Genomic DNA, 13,048 nt, shown 5'->3' on the forward strand with positions numbered 1-13,048 from the left:
GTGGTTGACCCCTCTGCTAGAGGGTTTCCAGGTGGTCACACCATGTACAATTTTAAGGAGTGGGAACAACAGATTGAAAAAGTCAACTTATATTTTCATATCCCACTAAAACAACACATTTTTCAAGTCTTTCTTTTTGTCAATTTTCACTGTTTAACAACATCTCAAGTTAGACAACATTGCGTTATTCTACCAGTCACTGCATTTGTTCAATGTTTTCAAGAGCCATTACTATTCAGGATTAAAGACAACTGCTCTTCATTGTTATAATTACTTTAAAATTCATTTTGTATATTCTTCTAGTTGGATGTACAAACATGAAACATGTTAACTTTATTGTAGTAATATTAAGTAGAGTAGAATCCTCCTGTCAAGAGGTGCTGACAGCATTTCAGAAGTAAAGTTAAACACAGTCAAGTTGAGCCAGAATGTAATATTTATTCAATAGAATAATATCCTGACTGATGATGATGATGATTACAATTTCCATCAGCTCACCTGTACATGCATCTGAACAACATTTAGTCTGAAATGGCAACAATGAGTTCTAAGCAGCAATGATGGAGACTAAGGAATCGGAAACTAAAAGGTATATCAAACACAGTGACATTTGATCAATGCTGACTATTTAGGTTTATTGAAGTCAACAGAGGATCCATCATCTAAAATCCAAGCTCCAGCATATAGAGGCTGAGTGAATCTTGTCTGGACTCTGTGGAGGAGAGTCATGGTTTCAGAAATGCTGTAGAAAGACAGAATACCTGCTCTGTGATCCAGGTACACTCCTATTCTGGAGGAAACTGGACCTGGTACTGGAGTTTCAATGTTGTCGTGATAAAATGTGTAACTGTTTGTGTTGCAAGATAATGCCCAAGATTTGTCATCAAGTCCAAGTGAACATTCACTTGATCTTCCTGCTTTGCTGATGTTCTTGTATGAAACTGCTACGTGAACTGTTGTTTTCCCTTCTCCTCTCCACTCCACCTCCCAGTAACAACGTCCAGTCAGACTCTCTCTACTCAGAACCTGAGCATAATAAGTGAATCTCTCTGGATGATCAGGATAAGACTGTTGTTGTTCCATTCTAGTTACTTTTCTGTTCCCATCAGATAACAACAGCCTACTGTGTACTGTGTTTGGATCCAGAGTGATTTCTCTTGAATATTTTAAGAATCCAGCTCTGCTCTTTGGTTCTGGTACTAAAACATTCATATCATTTATTTCCAGTGATATGTTTTTTGATGGGTCTCTCAGTACGTCCTGTAGTTTGTCTCTGAGCTCTGACACAGCCGCTGTCACGTCCTCAAAGTGTCTCAGAGGATGGATGTTGATGCTGGATGAGTGTGTAGACTCACTGAGTGCTGGCAGTGAGGGGTAGTTGAGGAGAAACTGGATGTGATCCTCTGTGTGTGAGAGCTGCTCCAGCTCAGCGTCTTTCCTCTTCAGCTCAGTGATCTCCTGCTCCAGCTTCTCCTGAACATCTTTGACTCGACTCACTTCAGTTTCCTGCTGGGATCTGATCTGCTGCTTCACATCAGAGCTTCTTCTCTGGAGGAGACGGATCAGCTCAGTGAAGATCTTCTCACTGTCCTCCACTGCTTTATCAGCAGAGACATTGATGGCCTCCACCTCCTGTTGAAGCTGCTTCACATCTTTCTCTTGGTCCTGGATTTTCTGATGGATTTGTTGTCGACTCTCCTGGAGCTCCTTCTGCTTCTCAGCCCTTTCTGCTGCAGCTGGGACTGTTTCATGGTCTTTATGTTCATTCATTAAGCAGAGATAACAGATACACTGCTGACCAGTACGACAGAAGATCTTCATCACCTCATCATGACGAGAGCAGATGTTCTGTTGGAGATTCTTGGAGGGATTCACCAGCTTGTGTTTCTTCAGTCCAGGGACATCATAGTGAGATTTGAGGTGATTCTCACAATAAGAAACCAAACAGACCAGACAGGACTTGACAGCTTTTATCTTCCTCCCAGTACAGACTTCACAGGCCACATCATCAGATCCAGCATAACAGTGATCAGCTGGAGCAGCGTGAAATCCAGTCTTCTTCAAATCTTCCACCAACTCTGATAACATGATGTTTTTCACCAGGATAGGTTTCGGTATGAAACCTTTCCTACATTGAGGGCAGCTGGGGATTTTCATCTGATCTTCTCCATCCCAGTGGTCTTTAATGCAGTCCATGCAGTAGCTGTGTCCACAGGGAATAGTCACCGGATCCTTCAGTACATCCAAACAAACAGAACAGGAGAATTTTCCTGAATCCATCTGATTTCCTCTTTGAGCCATTTCACTTCTCAACAACACTGAATGTCTGTAGTTTCTTTTCCCTCTGTAGATATGTCTCACAAGAAGCCAAACACCAAGTTGTTACTGATCTGCAGCAGTTTGTGTGCTCAGCTCAAGGATCCTATTGATACTAACGCTTTCAGATGAAACGGGAAAAACCAGAAATGCAGCAGCAGAGCTGATCTCTGTGTTGGATAAAAGGGAGGAGCTTATCAGAAGGTTTTTCTTGGGAGGGGATTTCTTAAGGCTTCAGATTGCAGTTAAATTTGTCACTTCATGTTGAGCTTTTGAAATATTTCTATTCAGACTGAAATCGGCCTCCATTTAACCATATTTAATGTTCCATTTATTTTTTCATGCATCTTTACTTCCACAAATTCATTTACCAATAATAATATTATTCATCTATGTGAAACATTTCCCAACTCTGCAAGAGTAAAATGTTTGTTGCACAGTAAAGATTTATAAGTGTATTCCTTGAGCAAGTTTTTACATTAGAGGATTGAATTTTACAAAAAAATGTGTTGCCTAGGTAAGAGGTCAAATTAACCAAACCTGCATGTTTCATGCTGAAAATTCAGTCAGTTAAACATTTAACAGTTAATTTGAACATTTCAGTAGTAGCTACTGGATTATGTCACGGTTTTTGAAACCGACAGTGCCAAACTTTATTACATCTTGACTGTGTCCTTCCACTCTCAGGAGTTCAGACAGATCACTGCTGTCCTGGTTTATGTGCCTGGACCAGACTACACTTTAACAGCTGAGTTCATAACTGATAGATACAATAAGACACAACACTACTTCAGGGAAAACCTAGTTGTTCTAATGGGGGATTTTAACAGACGTAAAGTTTCCAATTTTCTCCCAAACTTTATAATAATATACAATGTCCAACAGAGAGATAAAATACTGGATACATGTATTAACGTTTACGTATCCAGGTGTTGTCCACCACTCAACCAGTTAGATCACAATGCCATTGATTCTTTTGCCGAAATATGGTTATACTGTATGTTTCTTCACAGAAAATAGAGCTGTTTCAATTCACAATTATTCAAGTTGTTCAGATATTCACTTCAGCACCCATTCTGGAAACAGTGATACAACAACAAAGTTTAATATGTTTGTGAATAATACAATACAATATTTAGAAATAGTAACCTAGCCATGGTTTATTAATAAGCTCCTTAATTAGTATTAGTCCTGGTCCAATAGCCTTTACCCTGGTTTCTCTGCCTTATACTGCCATCTACTGTTAATTTACAGTACTAGACAAAACCTATGATAAATTATGCTCTTTTTTTTTACCTTTTACAATAATTAAAATAGACAAGAAAAGATCAGCTTTGCTTTTATTTGATTCCTTCATTAATTTCACACTAACAAGTTTTGTTTAGCATGAATAACTGTTTGTTTTTCTTGATGTGGTGAATATCTCACTATGTCAAATTCTGCAACAATATAACACAGACTGATAGTTTCTTACATGCTGGAAAATAAAATAACAAAATAATCGTTAAATGTCTGTATGGTAAATTAGACCTGAGAACAAAAAACACAGGATTTTCTAAACTGCACCTTTGCAATGTTATAGATGACCTACCATTTGTTATCTTTTTCATGCCCTTAATGAGGAAATATTAATTTCAGTCGTTACAGATTTGAGACTCTTGACTTGGAAAATGGGACTTTTTATAAAGTCTGGTTCACCCTGAACTCCCACTGTTACATGTGCTGTAGAGACATTGATTGAGGTTGAGACATTATTTTTCTTTGAACATAAATTACCATTTGTCTTTTATGTGATTAAGAATATACTGTATAAAATTTTGAAACAGCATAACGTAGACTGTATTTGCTGGGTTGCAAACACGTGACCCGGCTTATGCATGAAATTCAGATGGGGGTCAGGAAGTGGATTCTCTGGCTCAAAACAGAGCAAAATTGATCACAGTGAGTACTCCAATGCCCTAAATGGGCTGGCACAGATTATGTATCTCGAAAAAATATGCATATATTTAGGATAATTGTCTCGGTCAAAAAGACTTGTCATGTAATCTTGAGGATTTATCTGGCATCTAGGCAATCAACATAACTAATCTGGTACTGCAGACCTATTTCTTTGTGCTGGATCTCCTGGTAAATTATTTATTTAGTTTCTGTAAAGCCAAATTCATGCTGAAGTTCTATTAACATAAGTTTTGTGTAGTACCTGTAAACTAACACTAGATGCCAGTATATGGCAGAGAAACCAGGGTAAAGGTTATTGGACCAGGATTAATACATGAATTAAGCAGCTTATTTATAAACCATGGCTTGGTTACTATTTCTAAATATTGTATTGCATTATTCACAAAGACATTAAACTTTGTTGTTGTATCACCATTTCCTGAATGGGTGCTGAAGTGAATATTTGAACGACTTGAATAATAATTACGGATTGAAACAGCTCTGTTTTCTGTGAAGAAACATACAGTATCCCGACCCAACTTACCAGTCATTTTGGTAAAATGTCATGATCAACAGTGTCAAAAGCTGTGGACGAACCATGGACTGTGGTTCTTCCACAGCTTTTGACACTGTCAAAAGTCTGTGTTTATTTGAATATCGTTAACACTTTGACGAGGCCAACCTCAGTACTGTGGTGAGACCAGAAGCCAGACTGGGAGGAGTCAAAGCGGTTGGTTATCATTAGGAAGCTATTTAACTGCTTAAACAGCTTTTTCAATAACTTTGCTGAAGAATGGGAGGTCAGAGGTCAGCCTGTAATTCTGCAGTAGTGATTTGTCCATACTGTTCTTTATTATCATTGGTTTGATTACTGCTGTTTTCAAAGGCTGGGGAAAAACACCTGATGAGAGCGATGAGTTTACTATTTGGATCAGATCATTTGCAATGACAGGCAGGACTTTCTAAAGAGAAGTGAGGGTAAAACATCAAGACAGCAGGAACTGTAGAATGTTGATGTGGTAATTTAGACCTGAGGGCAAACAATATTGGATCTTCTCACCTGCACCCATGCAGTTACACAGGTGGACAACATTTCATGCATTTGATGAGGAAATATTTATTTCAGTCTTTACAGAAATTTCAGAAATCAAAATTAAAGAAAATTTCTTATTTTTTATAAACTGTCTGCACAGTTCAGACAGTTGTAATTTGTGAATCAAATCTTTCATTAAAAAAATGAAAGATTTTCAGTATAAAACTTTTAGTTTTACACTAATAGATGATCAAAATGATTATCATGATGATGATGATGATGATGGTGCTTACAGTTTTCATCCGTACTCACACCAAAACACTTTTGAATTTGCTGTGTGGATTTTAACAACCATTTGTTCTGATAAAGTAATACATGTAAATGTAATTAGCTTAGGTGAATCAAAATCCTCCTAAGCAGTGACAGTCACCATGGCTGAACAGAAACTGGAAGGGGAAGCACCCAAACAAACAACAAAATTAACAAAACAACAAACAAGATGAGGAAGTAGTTCCATGAAGACAGCTGATCTCCGACCAGTGACGAAACGACAACAATGATGGAGACTAGAGAGACTAAAACTAAGATACACATTTTAACCACCTGACTATTTAGGTTTCATCACCTCAGCAGAGGACTTATCATTACAGAGTCCAACTCCAGCATACAGAGGCTGAGTGAATCTGGTCTGGACTCTGTGGAGGAGAGTCATGGTTTCAGAGACGCTGTAGAAAGACAGAATACCTGCTCTGTGATCCAGGTACACTCCTATTCTGGAGGAAACTGGACCTGGTACTGGAGTTTTAATGTTGTTATGCAAAAATGCAGAAATGTTTCTGTCACATCGCAAAGACCAAGATTTGTCATTGAATCCAAATAAACATTCCTTTGACCATCCTGCTCTGCTGATGTTTTTGTATGAAACTGCTACATCAACTACACCTCCTTTCCACTCCACCTCCCAATAACACCGTCCAGTCAGACTCTCTCTGCTCAGAACCTGAAAACAGTCATTGAATCTGTCTGGATGGTGAGGATAAGAATGCTGTATGTCACCCACAATTACTTTTCTGTTCCACTCAGATAATAACAAATTTATATTTACTGTATTTGGATCCAGAGCGATTTCGGTTGAATATTTTAACAATCCAGCTCTGGTCTTTGGTTCTGGTTCTGACAACAATACATCCACATCAGTAATTGCCAGTTCTATGTTAGTCCACGAGTCTCTCAGGATTTTCTGTAGTTTGTCTCTGAGCTCTGACACAGCTGCTGTCACGTCCTCAAAGTATCTCAGAGGACGGATGTTGATGCTGGATGAGTGTGTAGACTCACTGAGTGCTGGCAGTGAGGGGTAGTTGAGGAGAAACTGGTTGTGATCCTCTGTGTGTGAGAGCTGCTCCAGCTCAGCGTCTTTCCTCTTCAGCTCAGTGATCTCCTGCTCCAGCTTCTCCTGAACATCTTTGACTCGACTCACTTCAGTTTCCTGCTGGGATCTGATCTGCTGCTTCACATCAGAGCTTCTTTTCTGGAGGAGACGGATCAGCTCAGTGAAGATCTTCTCACTGTCCTCCACTGCTTTATCAGCAGAGACATTGATGGCCTCCACCTCCTGTTGAAGCAGCTTCACATCTTTCTCTCGTTCCAGGAGTCTTTGCATTATTTGTTGCCGACTCTTCTGGAGCTTCTTCTGCTTCTCAGCTCTTTCTGCTGCAGCTGGGACTGTTTCATGGTCTTTATGTTCATCCATTAAGCAGAGATAACAGATACACTGCTGATCAGTACGACAGAAGATCTCCATCACTTCATCATGACAAGAGCAGATGTTCTGTTGGAGATTCTTGGACGGGCTCACCAGTTTGTGCTTCTGTAATGGTGGATCACAGTAGTGAGGTTGGAGATGATTCTTACAATAAGAAGCTGAACAAGATAAACAGGTCTTGACAGCTTTCATCTTCCTCCCAGTACAGACATCACAGGCCACATCTTCAGGTCCAGCATAGCAGCGATCAGCTGGAGCAGCTTGGAGTCCAGTCTTCTTCAGATCCTCCACTAAATCAGCTAACATGATGTTTTTCTCCAGAGCAGGCTTTGGTATGAACTCTTTCCTGCACTGAGGGCAGCTGTAGATTTTCCTCAGAACTTCTTCATCCCAGTGTGTTTTAATGCAGTTCATACAGTAACTGTGTCCACAGGGAATAGTCACCGGATCCTTCAGTAGATCCAAACAGATGGAACAGGAGAACTTCACAGAATCCATTTGATATCCTGGCTGCTCCATTGCAGCTCTGAATAGCAGTGAGAGTCTCTGAAGTTTAATTTCTTCCAAAGAAAACAAGTGAGTCACTCCAGAAGCCAAATCTAGCTTTTCCCCCTTTCTCAACCTCTGACTTGTCAGCTCTTGCCTTTTGCTGCACAGAGATGATAACGATCACAAAGATTTCTCATCTGTTAGAAAGTAGGAACCAAGAAATCTTCGGAAAGAACTGAACAGTGGTGGAAATGCTAAACGGACTTTACTTGATGTTTGATTTCAAGAAAAGAAACTTTGCTTTTCCGGCTCACCCATAGGCGTAAATCCCAGAGGGCTGGCGGGGGATGGGGGGGAGTCCGGACCTCCCCAATCTTGGAAAAGTCTAGAATTGCCCCCCACCCCCAAAAAAAGTGAATAAAGTTTGCATTTAAACAAGATCAATATGAAAAGGCAAAAAAAAACAAAGAATTAAATAAATCGGCCATTCATCTAAGAAAATACGAATACATTTTTAGGTCTCCCCCCCCCACCACCACCATTATTAGAGCAATGGTTCCTTCCAACTTGTAGGAGGATCAACAGCGGCACAGGCTCCCTTAGAGCCGCTGAAGTGGGAGGGAGGGGCTGAGGAGTGACCGACATGCGTTTGAGCTGAGAAGAGAGAACAGACAGAAAAAACAGAAAGCTATCCCTTTATTTCTCACTGTCTTCAACGTAAAGCCTTTAAAACCACAAAATAAAATCTGAATATTTTTCTTTATAAACCCTGGTGCTTTAAGTGTTACGTTTAAATTATGATACTTCCCAGACATTAATTTCTATCTACCTGTTGGTTCTCAGTCATCCAGGACATGACAAAACTAAAAAAAGGTTTAAAAATAAAGCAACAAGTTATAATTTAAATAGCCCATAACTTGTATTGGGAGCCATTTCAATAATATGATTTAATAAAACCTGCTTTTAGCAGTTTTTCAGTTTATTGTGATATAATTGCAATGAATCTTTACAGCGATACTGAAAATACCAGAAATAATTTTTTTGATGTATTTTTTTCTTACAAATGGCTTAGAAATTCAGTGGTTTTTCATAGTTTTACAAATATAGAAGGAAATGCATCCATCCTCTTTAAACAAAAGATTTTTGTTTTTATGTATTTTAAAACATAATAATATAAAATGTAATTTCTTAAAATTGTCAAATTTCTTATCTTAGATATAAAAAAAAATTAGCTTTTTTTCATAAGGCTATAATTAATAATAGATCAAAAGGTGTGTTGCATGGGATTCATTAGTTTGTACTCCAATATGCATGTAAGCATCTTTTTATAAGATTTTTAACATTAGTGTAGATAAATTGGGCAGTTTTAGCTTTTTAAGAAAAACTCCTTTGTTTTCACCATTTCGTGAAGTAAAAACCACTATAAGTTAAAATTCAAGACAACTGCAGCAGTTTCACTTGTTATGCCATCCTCATCTAATAATAGTTGATCCTAAATCTGCTGACTGTTATGAAACAGAAGGAATATAAAACCCCAGTGTTGGCCTCACTGCACTAACTTCCTCTTACACACAGAATAAAATTTAAAATTGTACTTTTTCTTCTTAAATCACTTAACAGTCAATCCCGTTCTTTGTTATCTGAGCTCCTATTTTTTACGCTCCAGTAAGAACCATGAGCTCCAGCTCACAACTGACTTTATTTATTCTAAAGTCTTGTCTTAACTTGCTGCAGCTCTCAGACTCTGGATCAGTCTGCCTCTAAATATTAGTTCTGCACAAACACTGGGACATTTTAAATCTCTACTACTGACACAATTTTTTGGGCTGACCTTTAGCAGAGGTCATCTGAAACATTGTTCTTTACCAGCCTTAGTCACTGTTTTTCTAGTCATATTGTTTAATTTTCTAGTTGTACTAAATTCTTTTATATATGTTTATTACACGACTGCTTCACATTATTGTATATTTTTATGTTATTTAGTTGGTAAAGCACTTTGGGCAGCTGAGTGTGTGGAAATGTGGTAAATAAATAAACTTAACCTTGACACTGATCTGAGGTCACCTCTTCTGTTTAGTGTTGATCTTTCATGTTCTCCATAGATTTGGCTTAATTGAGTGTCTCTTGTGTTTTAGGTGAGTTGCTCTTTTGTGTTGGAAAAGTTTTTGTAGCAGCTGCTTAGTGTTTCTGCACTGGAATGTGTTTACCACTATTGTGCTACCATGAAAAGTGTCGCTCAGTCAGAATTACCTTTCAGGAGGCTGAATAATAGTGAAGTAATAAGTAACCATGAGTAAACATTTCTTTTTCCTTTTTTATTATATATCCTTCCTCAATTCATCTTCCACTTTCAACATTCTAGTATCAGTGAGCAGAGATAAAATGTTCAATAGATAAAAATGTTAAGTATAATGAAAAATATTCATCATATAAGAAAACATGACCCAGTAAATTAAATGTATTTGTTTTTGTGATCAAAACAAAATGAAACAAGTTATTTGTATAAAACATTTAAAAAGAAATCAAAAGCAAACAGAAGGATCAACTAAACAAAACAATAAACAGTTTAAACTGTTAATAATTCGTTAGTTTCTAAAATGATTCATGAGTTAATCAATCATCCAATCCACATCTGATTAAAACACAATAACACAGAGTCCAATTATATTAAAGCTGATTACATTTTTATCTAAACTTTACACAATGCAAACAGACTTTCACCCCCAGATTTGTGTTAATATGACAATAAAGTTCAGAAGCAGAGGACAAGGAAGATATATAAACATTTAAATGAAAATCTTTCCAGTTTCTATGATCTGAGTTTAAATTTTTTATGTTTCCTGTCAAAACAAGTAAAAATGAAACCTTAACAGCACTCTTAAATGTCAAAGTTCAAATCTTGACCATTCAGTGTAAAATTTTCCTGAATCATCTTAAGGAAGTTATTTCCATCCCATATTAATCTTTTAGATTAGTGCAACACTTTCATCAGGCTTTAAGTATTAATTTATCAATTAATTTAATGATATGGCTTCATAAACAGTGGACTCTTATGTTAATGAACAACAAATGCATGAGTCTGAATAAATCGAATACATAATTTCTTATCAGTGTGAAAGTGAGGGGTAATTATTCTTCTTATCCAGTGAGCCTTAAAAATTCAATTGTATGATTGAATGATAATAAGGAATCACATTACTGCCAGAATCAAAATTACCTTGTATCTTTGTGAATATTTAATTACCAAAAGTCTCTCTCTCAATACAAAAACATGATGTTGCACTAAATTAAAACCATATTTTAACAAAGTTAAATCCAGACATGATTGATTAATTTCAGTTGCACCATAAGTGTTTTTCTTACTGTTGGCACGTCATCCACTTTATGTTATGAGATGTGCATAAGACTTATTTGTTTGACACTTTCATAAATATGGAGGAATTTTCATGAATGTTTATGATGGTTATCAGGTAGTGTCATTCAGTAAATAAAGATTTAATGTAACTTTTGATTGAAAGTGTCATTTTTTTAACCAAATAAAGTAATTAAAAAACCCAGTTTGCATTGCTGTTGGTACTCTATTTAACTCTAATGAGCTCAGCTGTGGTTCCGTAATCTAAAAGCCAAAGCCCAGCATAGAGTGGCTGAGTGAATGTTGTCTGGACTCTGTGGAGGAGAGTCATTTTCTTAGAGATGCTGTAGAAACACAGAACACCCAATTTGTAATTGAGGTACACTCCTACTCTGGAGGAAACTGGACCTGATACTGGAGTTTTAACATTGTTGTAGGAACAGGAGTAACTATTTGCGTCACAGTGCAAAGCCCAGGATCTGTCGTTGAGTCCAAATCCACATTTTTCTGATGTGCCTGCTCTGGAAATGTTTTTGTATGTGATGGCAACTTCAATCTCTCCCCCCTTCCACTCAACCTCCCAGTAACAACGTCCAGTCAGACTCTCTCTGCTCAGGACTTCACAAAAATAAGTGAATCTTTCTGGATGATCTTCATAAAGCTGCTGTTGCTTCATTAGTGTTACTTTTCTGTTTCTATCCGATAACAACAGAAATTTGTTTGCTGTGTTTGGATCCAGAGTGATTTCTTGTGAGTATTTTAGAAAGTCAGCTCTGGTCTTTGGTTCTGGTTCTGGCAGTAAAACGTCGACTTTACTCACTGTCAGTGAGATGTTTGTTTTTATCTCTGTCAATACGCCTTCTAGAACGCGTTTTGCATCTGACACAGCTGCTGTCACGTCCTCAAAGTGTCTCAGAGGACGAATCTTGATGCTGGATGAGTGTGTAGACTCACTGAGTGCTGGCAGTGAGAGGTAGTTGTGGAGAAACTGGTTGTGATCCTCTGTGTGTGAGAGCTGCTCCAGCTCAGCGTCTTTCCTCTTCAGCTCAGTGATCTCCTGCTCCAGCTTCTCCTGAACATCTTTGACTCGACTCACTTCAGTTTCCTGCTGGGATCTGATCTGCTGCTTCACATCAGACCTTCTTTTCTGGAGGAGACGGATCAGCTCAGTGAAGATCTTCTCACTGTCCTCCACTGCTTTATCAGCAGAGACATTGATGGCCTCCACCTCCTGTTGAAGCAGCTTCACATCTTTCTCTCGATCCTGGATTCTTTGCTGGATTTTCCTTTGCTTTACCTCAAGCTCCTTCTGCTTCTCAGCTCTTCCTGCTGCAACTTGGACTGCTTCATGGCCTTTATGTTCATCCATTAAGCAGAGATAACAGATACACTTCTGATCAGTATGACAGAAGATCTTCATCACCTCATCATGACGGGAGCAGATGTGTTCCTCGAGCTTCTTGGATGGATTCACCAGCTTGTGTTTCTTAAATTGAGCAACATCATAATGAGGTTGGAGGTGACTTTCACAGTAAGAAACCAAACAAACCAGACAGGACTTGACAGCTTTCATCTGCTTTCCAGTGCAAATGTCACAGGTCACATTTTCATGTCCAGTAAAATAGTGATCAGCTGGAGCATCTTTGAGTTCAGTCTTCTTTGTATCCTCCACCCACTGTTCTGGTATGGTGTTTTTCTTCAAGGTACGCCTCAGTGTAGAAGTTTTCCTGCAATAAAGGCAGCTGTGGATTCCCTTCTGGTCTTTTCCATCCCATAAGTCTTTAATACAGTTCATGCAGTAGCTGTGTCCACAGGAAATAGTCACTGGATCCTTCAGTAGATCCAGACAGATGCAACAGGAGACTTTAGAATCCATCTGAACTCCTTTCTGTGCCATATCCCACTTCAACAAAAAGTTTGTTAAACATTAATTGCCTCTACTGCACATAAAGCCACCTGCATGCAGAAAAATGTTCTCCTTCAAAAAACAGAAGCATTCAGTCCTGTGACTTTTCAAGTTCTGCTGTGCAGCTCTGTGAATCTGTTAACCTACTTTTTAGAAGGGAGGAACCATTGCAGAGATTTAAATGATGTTATCAGGTATCAGTATTTATGAGTACATAACAAGCACGCCCTTTGAACTTTTATGGCATGTTTT

At 38.2% G+C, this 13,048-nt stretch overlaps 3 protein-coding genes across 3 annotated transcripts; all 3 read right to left on the reverse strand.

The window, feature by feature from the left end:
• Positions 1–418: 418 nt before the first annotated feature.
• Positions 419–3,915, reverse strand: LOC116733329 (tripartite motif-containing protein 16-like). Its single transcript, XM_032584138.1, has one exon. It carries the CDS (start codon positions 2,299–2,301, stop codon positions 625–627), a length of 1,677 nt encoding a protein of 558 aa, XP_032440029.1. The 5' UTR covers positions 2,302–3,915; the 3' UTR covers positions 419–624.
• Positions 3,916–5,358: 1,443 nt separating this feature from the next.
• On the reverse strand, positions 5,359–7,968 carry LOC116733331 (tripartite motif-containing protein 16-like). Its single transcript, XM_032584140.1, has one exon. The coding sequence runs from the start codon at positions 7,566–7,568 to the stop codon at positions 5,895–5,897; it is 1,674 nt and encodes a 557-aa protein (XP_032440031.1). The 5' UTR covers positions 7,569–7,968; the 3' UTR covers positions 5,359–5,894.
• A 1,874-nt stretch (positions 7,969–9,842) lies between these two features.
• On the reverse strand, positions 9,843–12,978 carry LOC116733334 (tripartite motif-containing protein 16-like). The gene has a single exon (XM_032584144.1). The coding sequence runs from the start codon at positions 12,785–12,787 to the stop codon at positions 11,117–11,119; it is 1,671 nt and encodes a 556-aa protein (XP_032440035.1). The 5' UTR covers positions 12,788–12,978; the 3' UTR covers positions 9,843–11,116.
• Between the last annotated feature and the right edge of the window lie 70 nt (positions 12,979–13,048).

The sequence above is a fragment of the Xiphophorus hellerii genome, chromosome 14 (assembly GCF_003331165.1).
Source record: "Xiphophorus hellerii strain 12219 chromosome 14, Xiphophorus_hellerii-4.1, whole genome shotgun sequence".
In the NCBI taxonomy this organism is placed as follows: domain Eukaryota; kingdom Metazoa; phylum Chordata; class Actinopteri; order Cyprinodontiformes; family Poeciliidae; genus Xiphophorus; species Xiphophorus hellerii.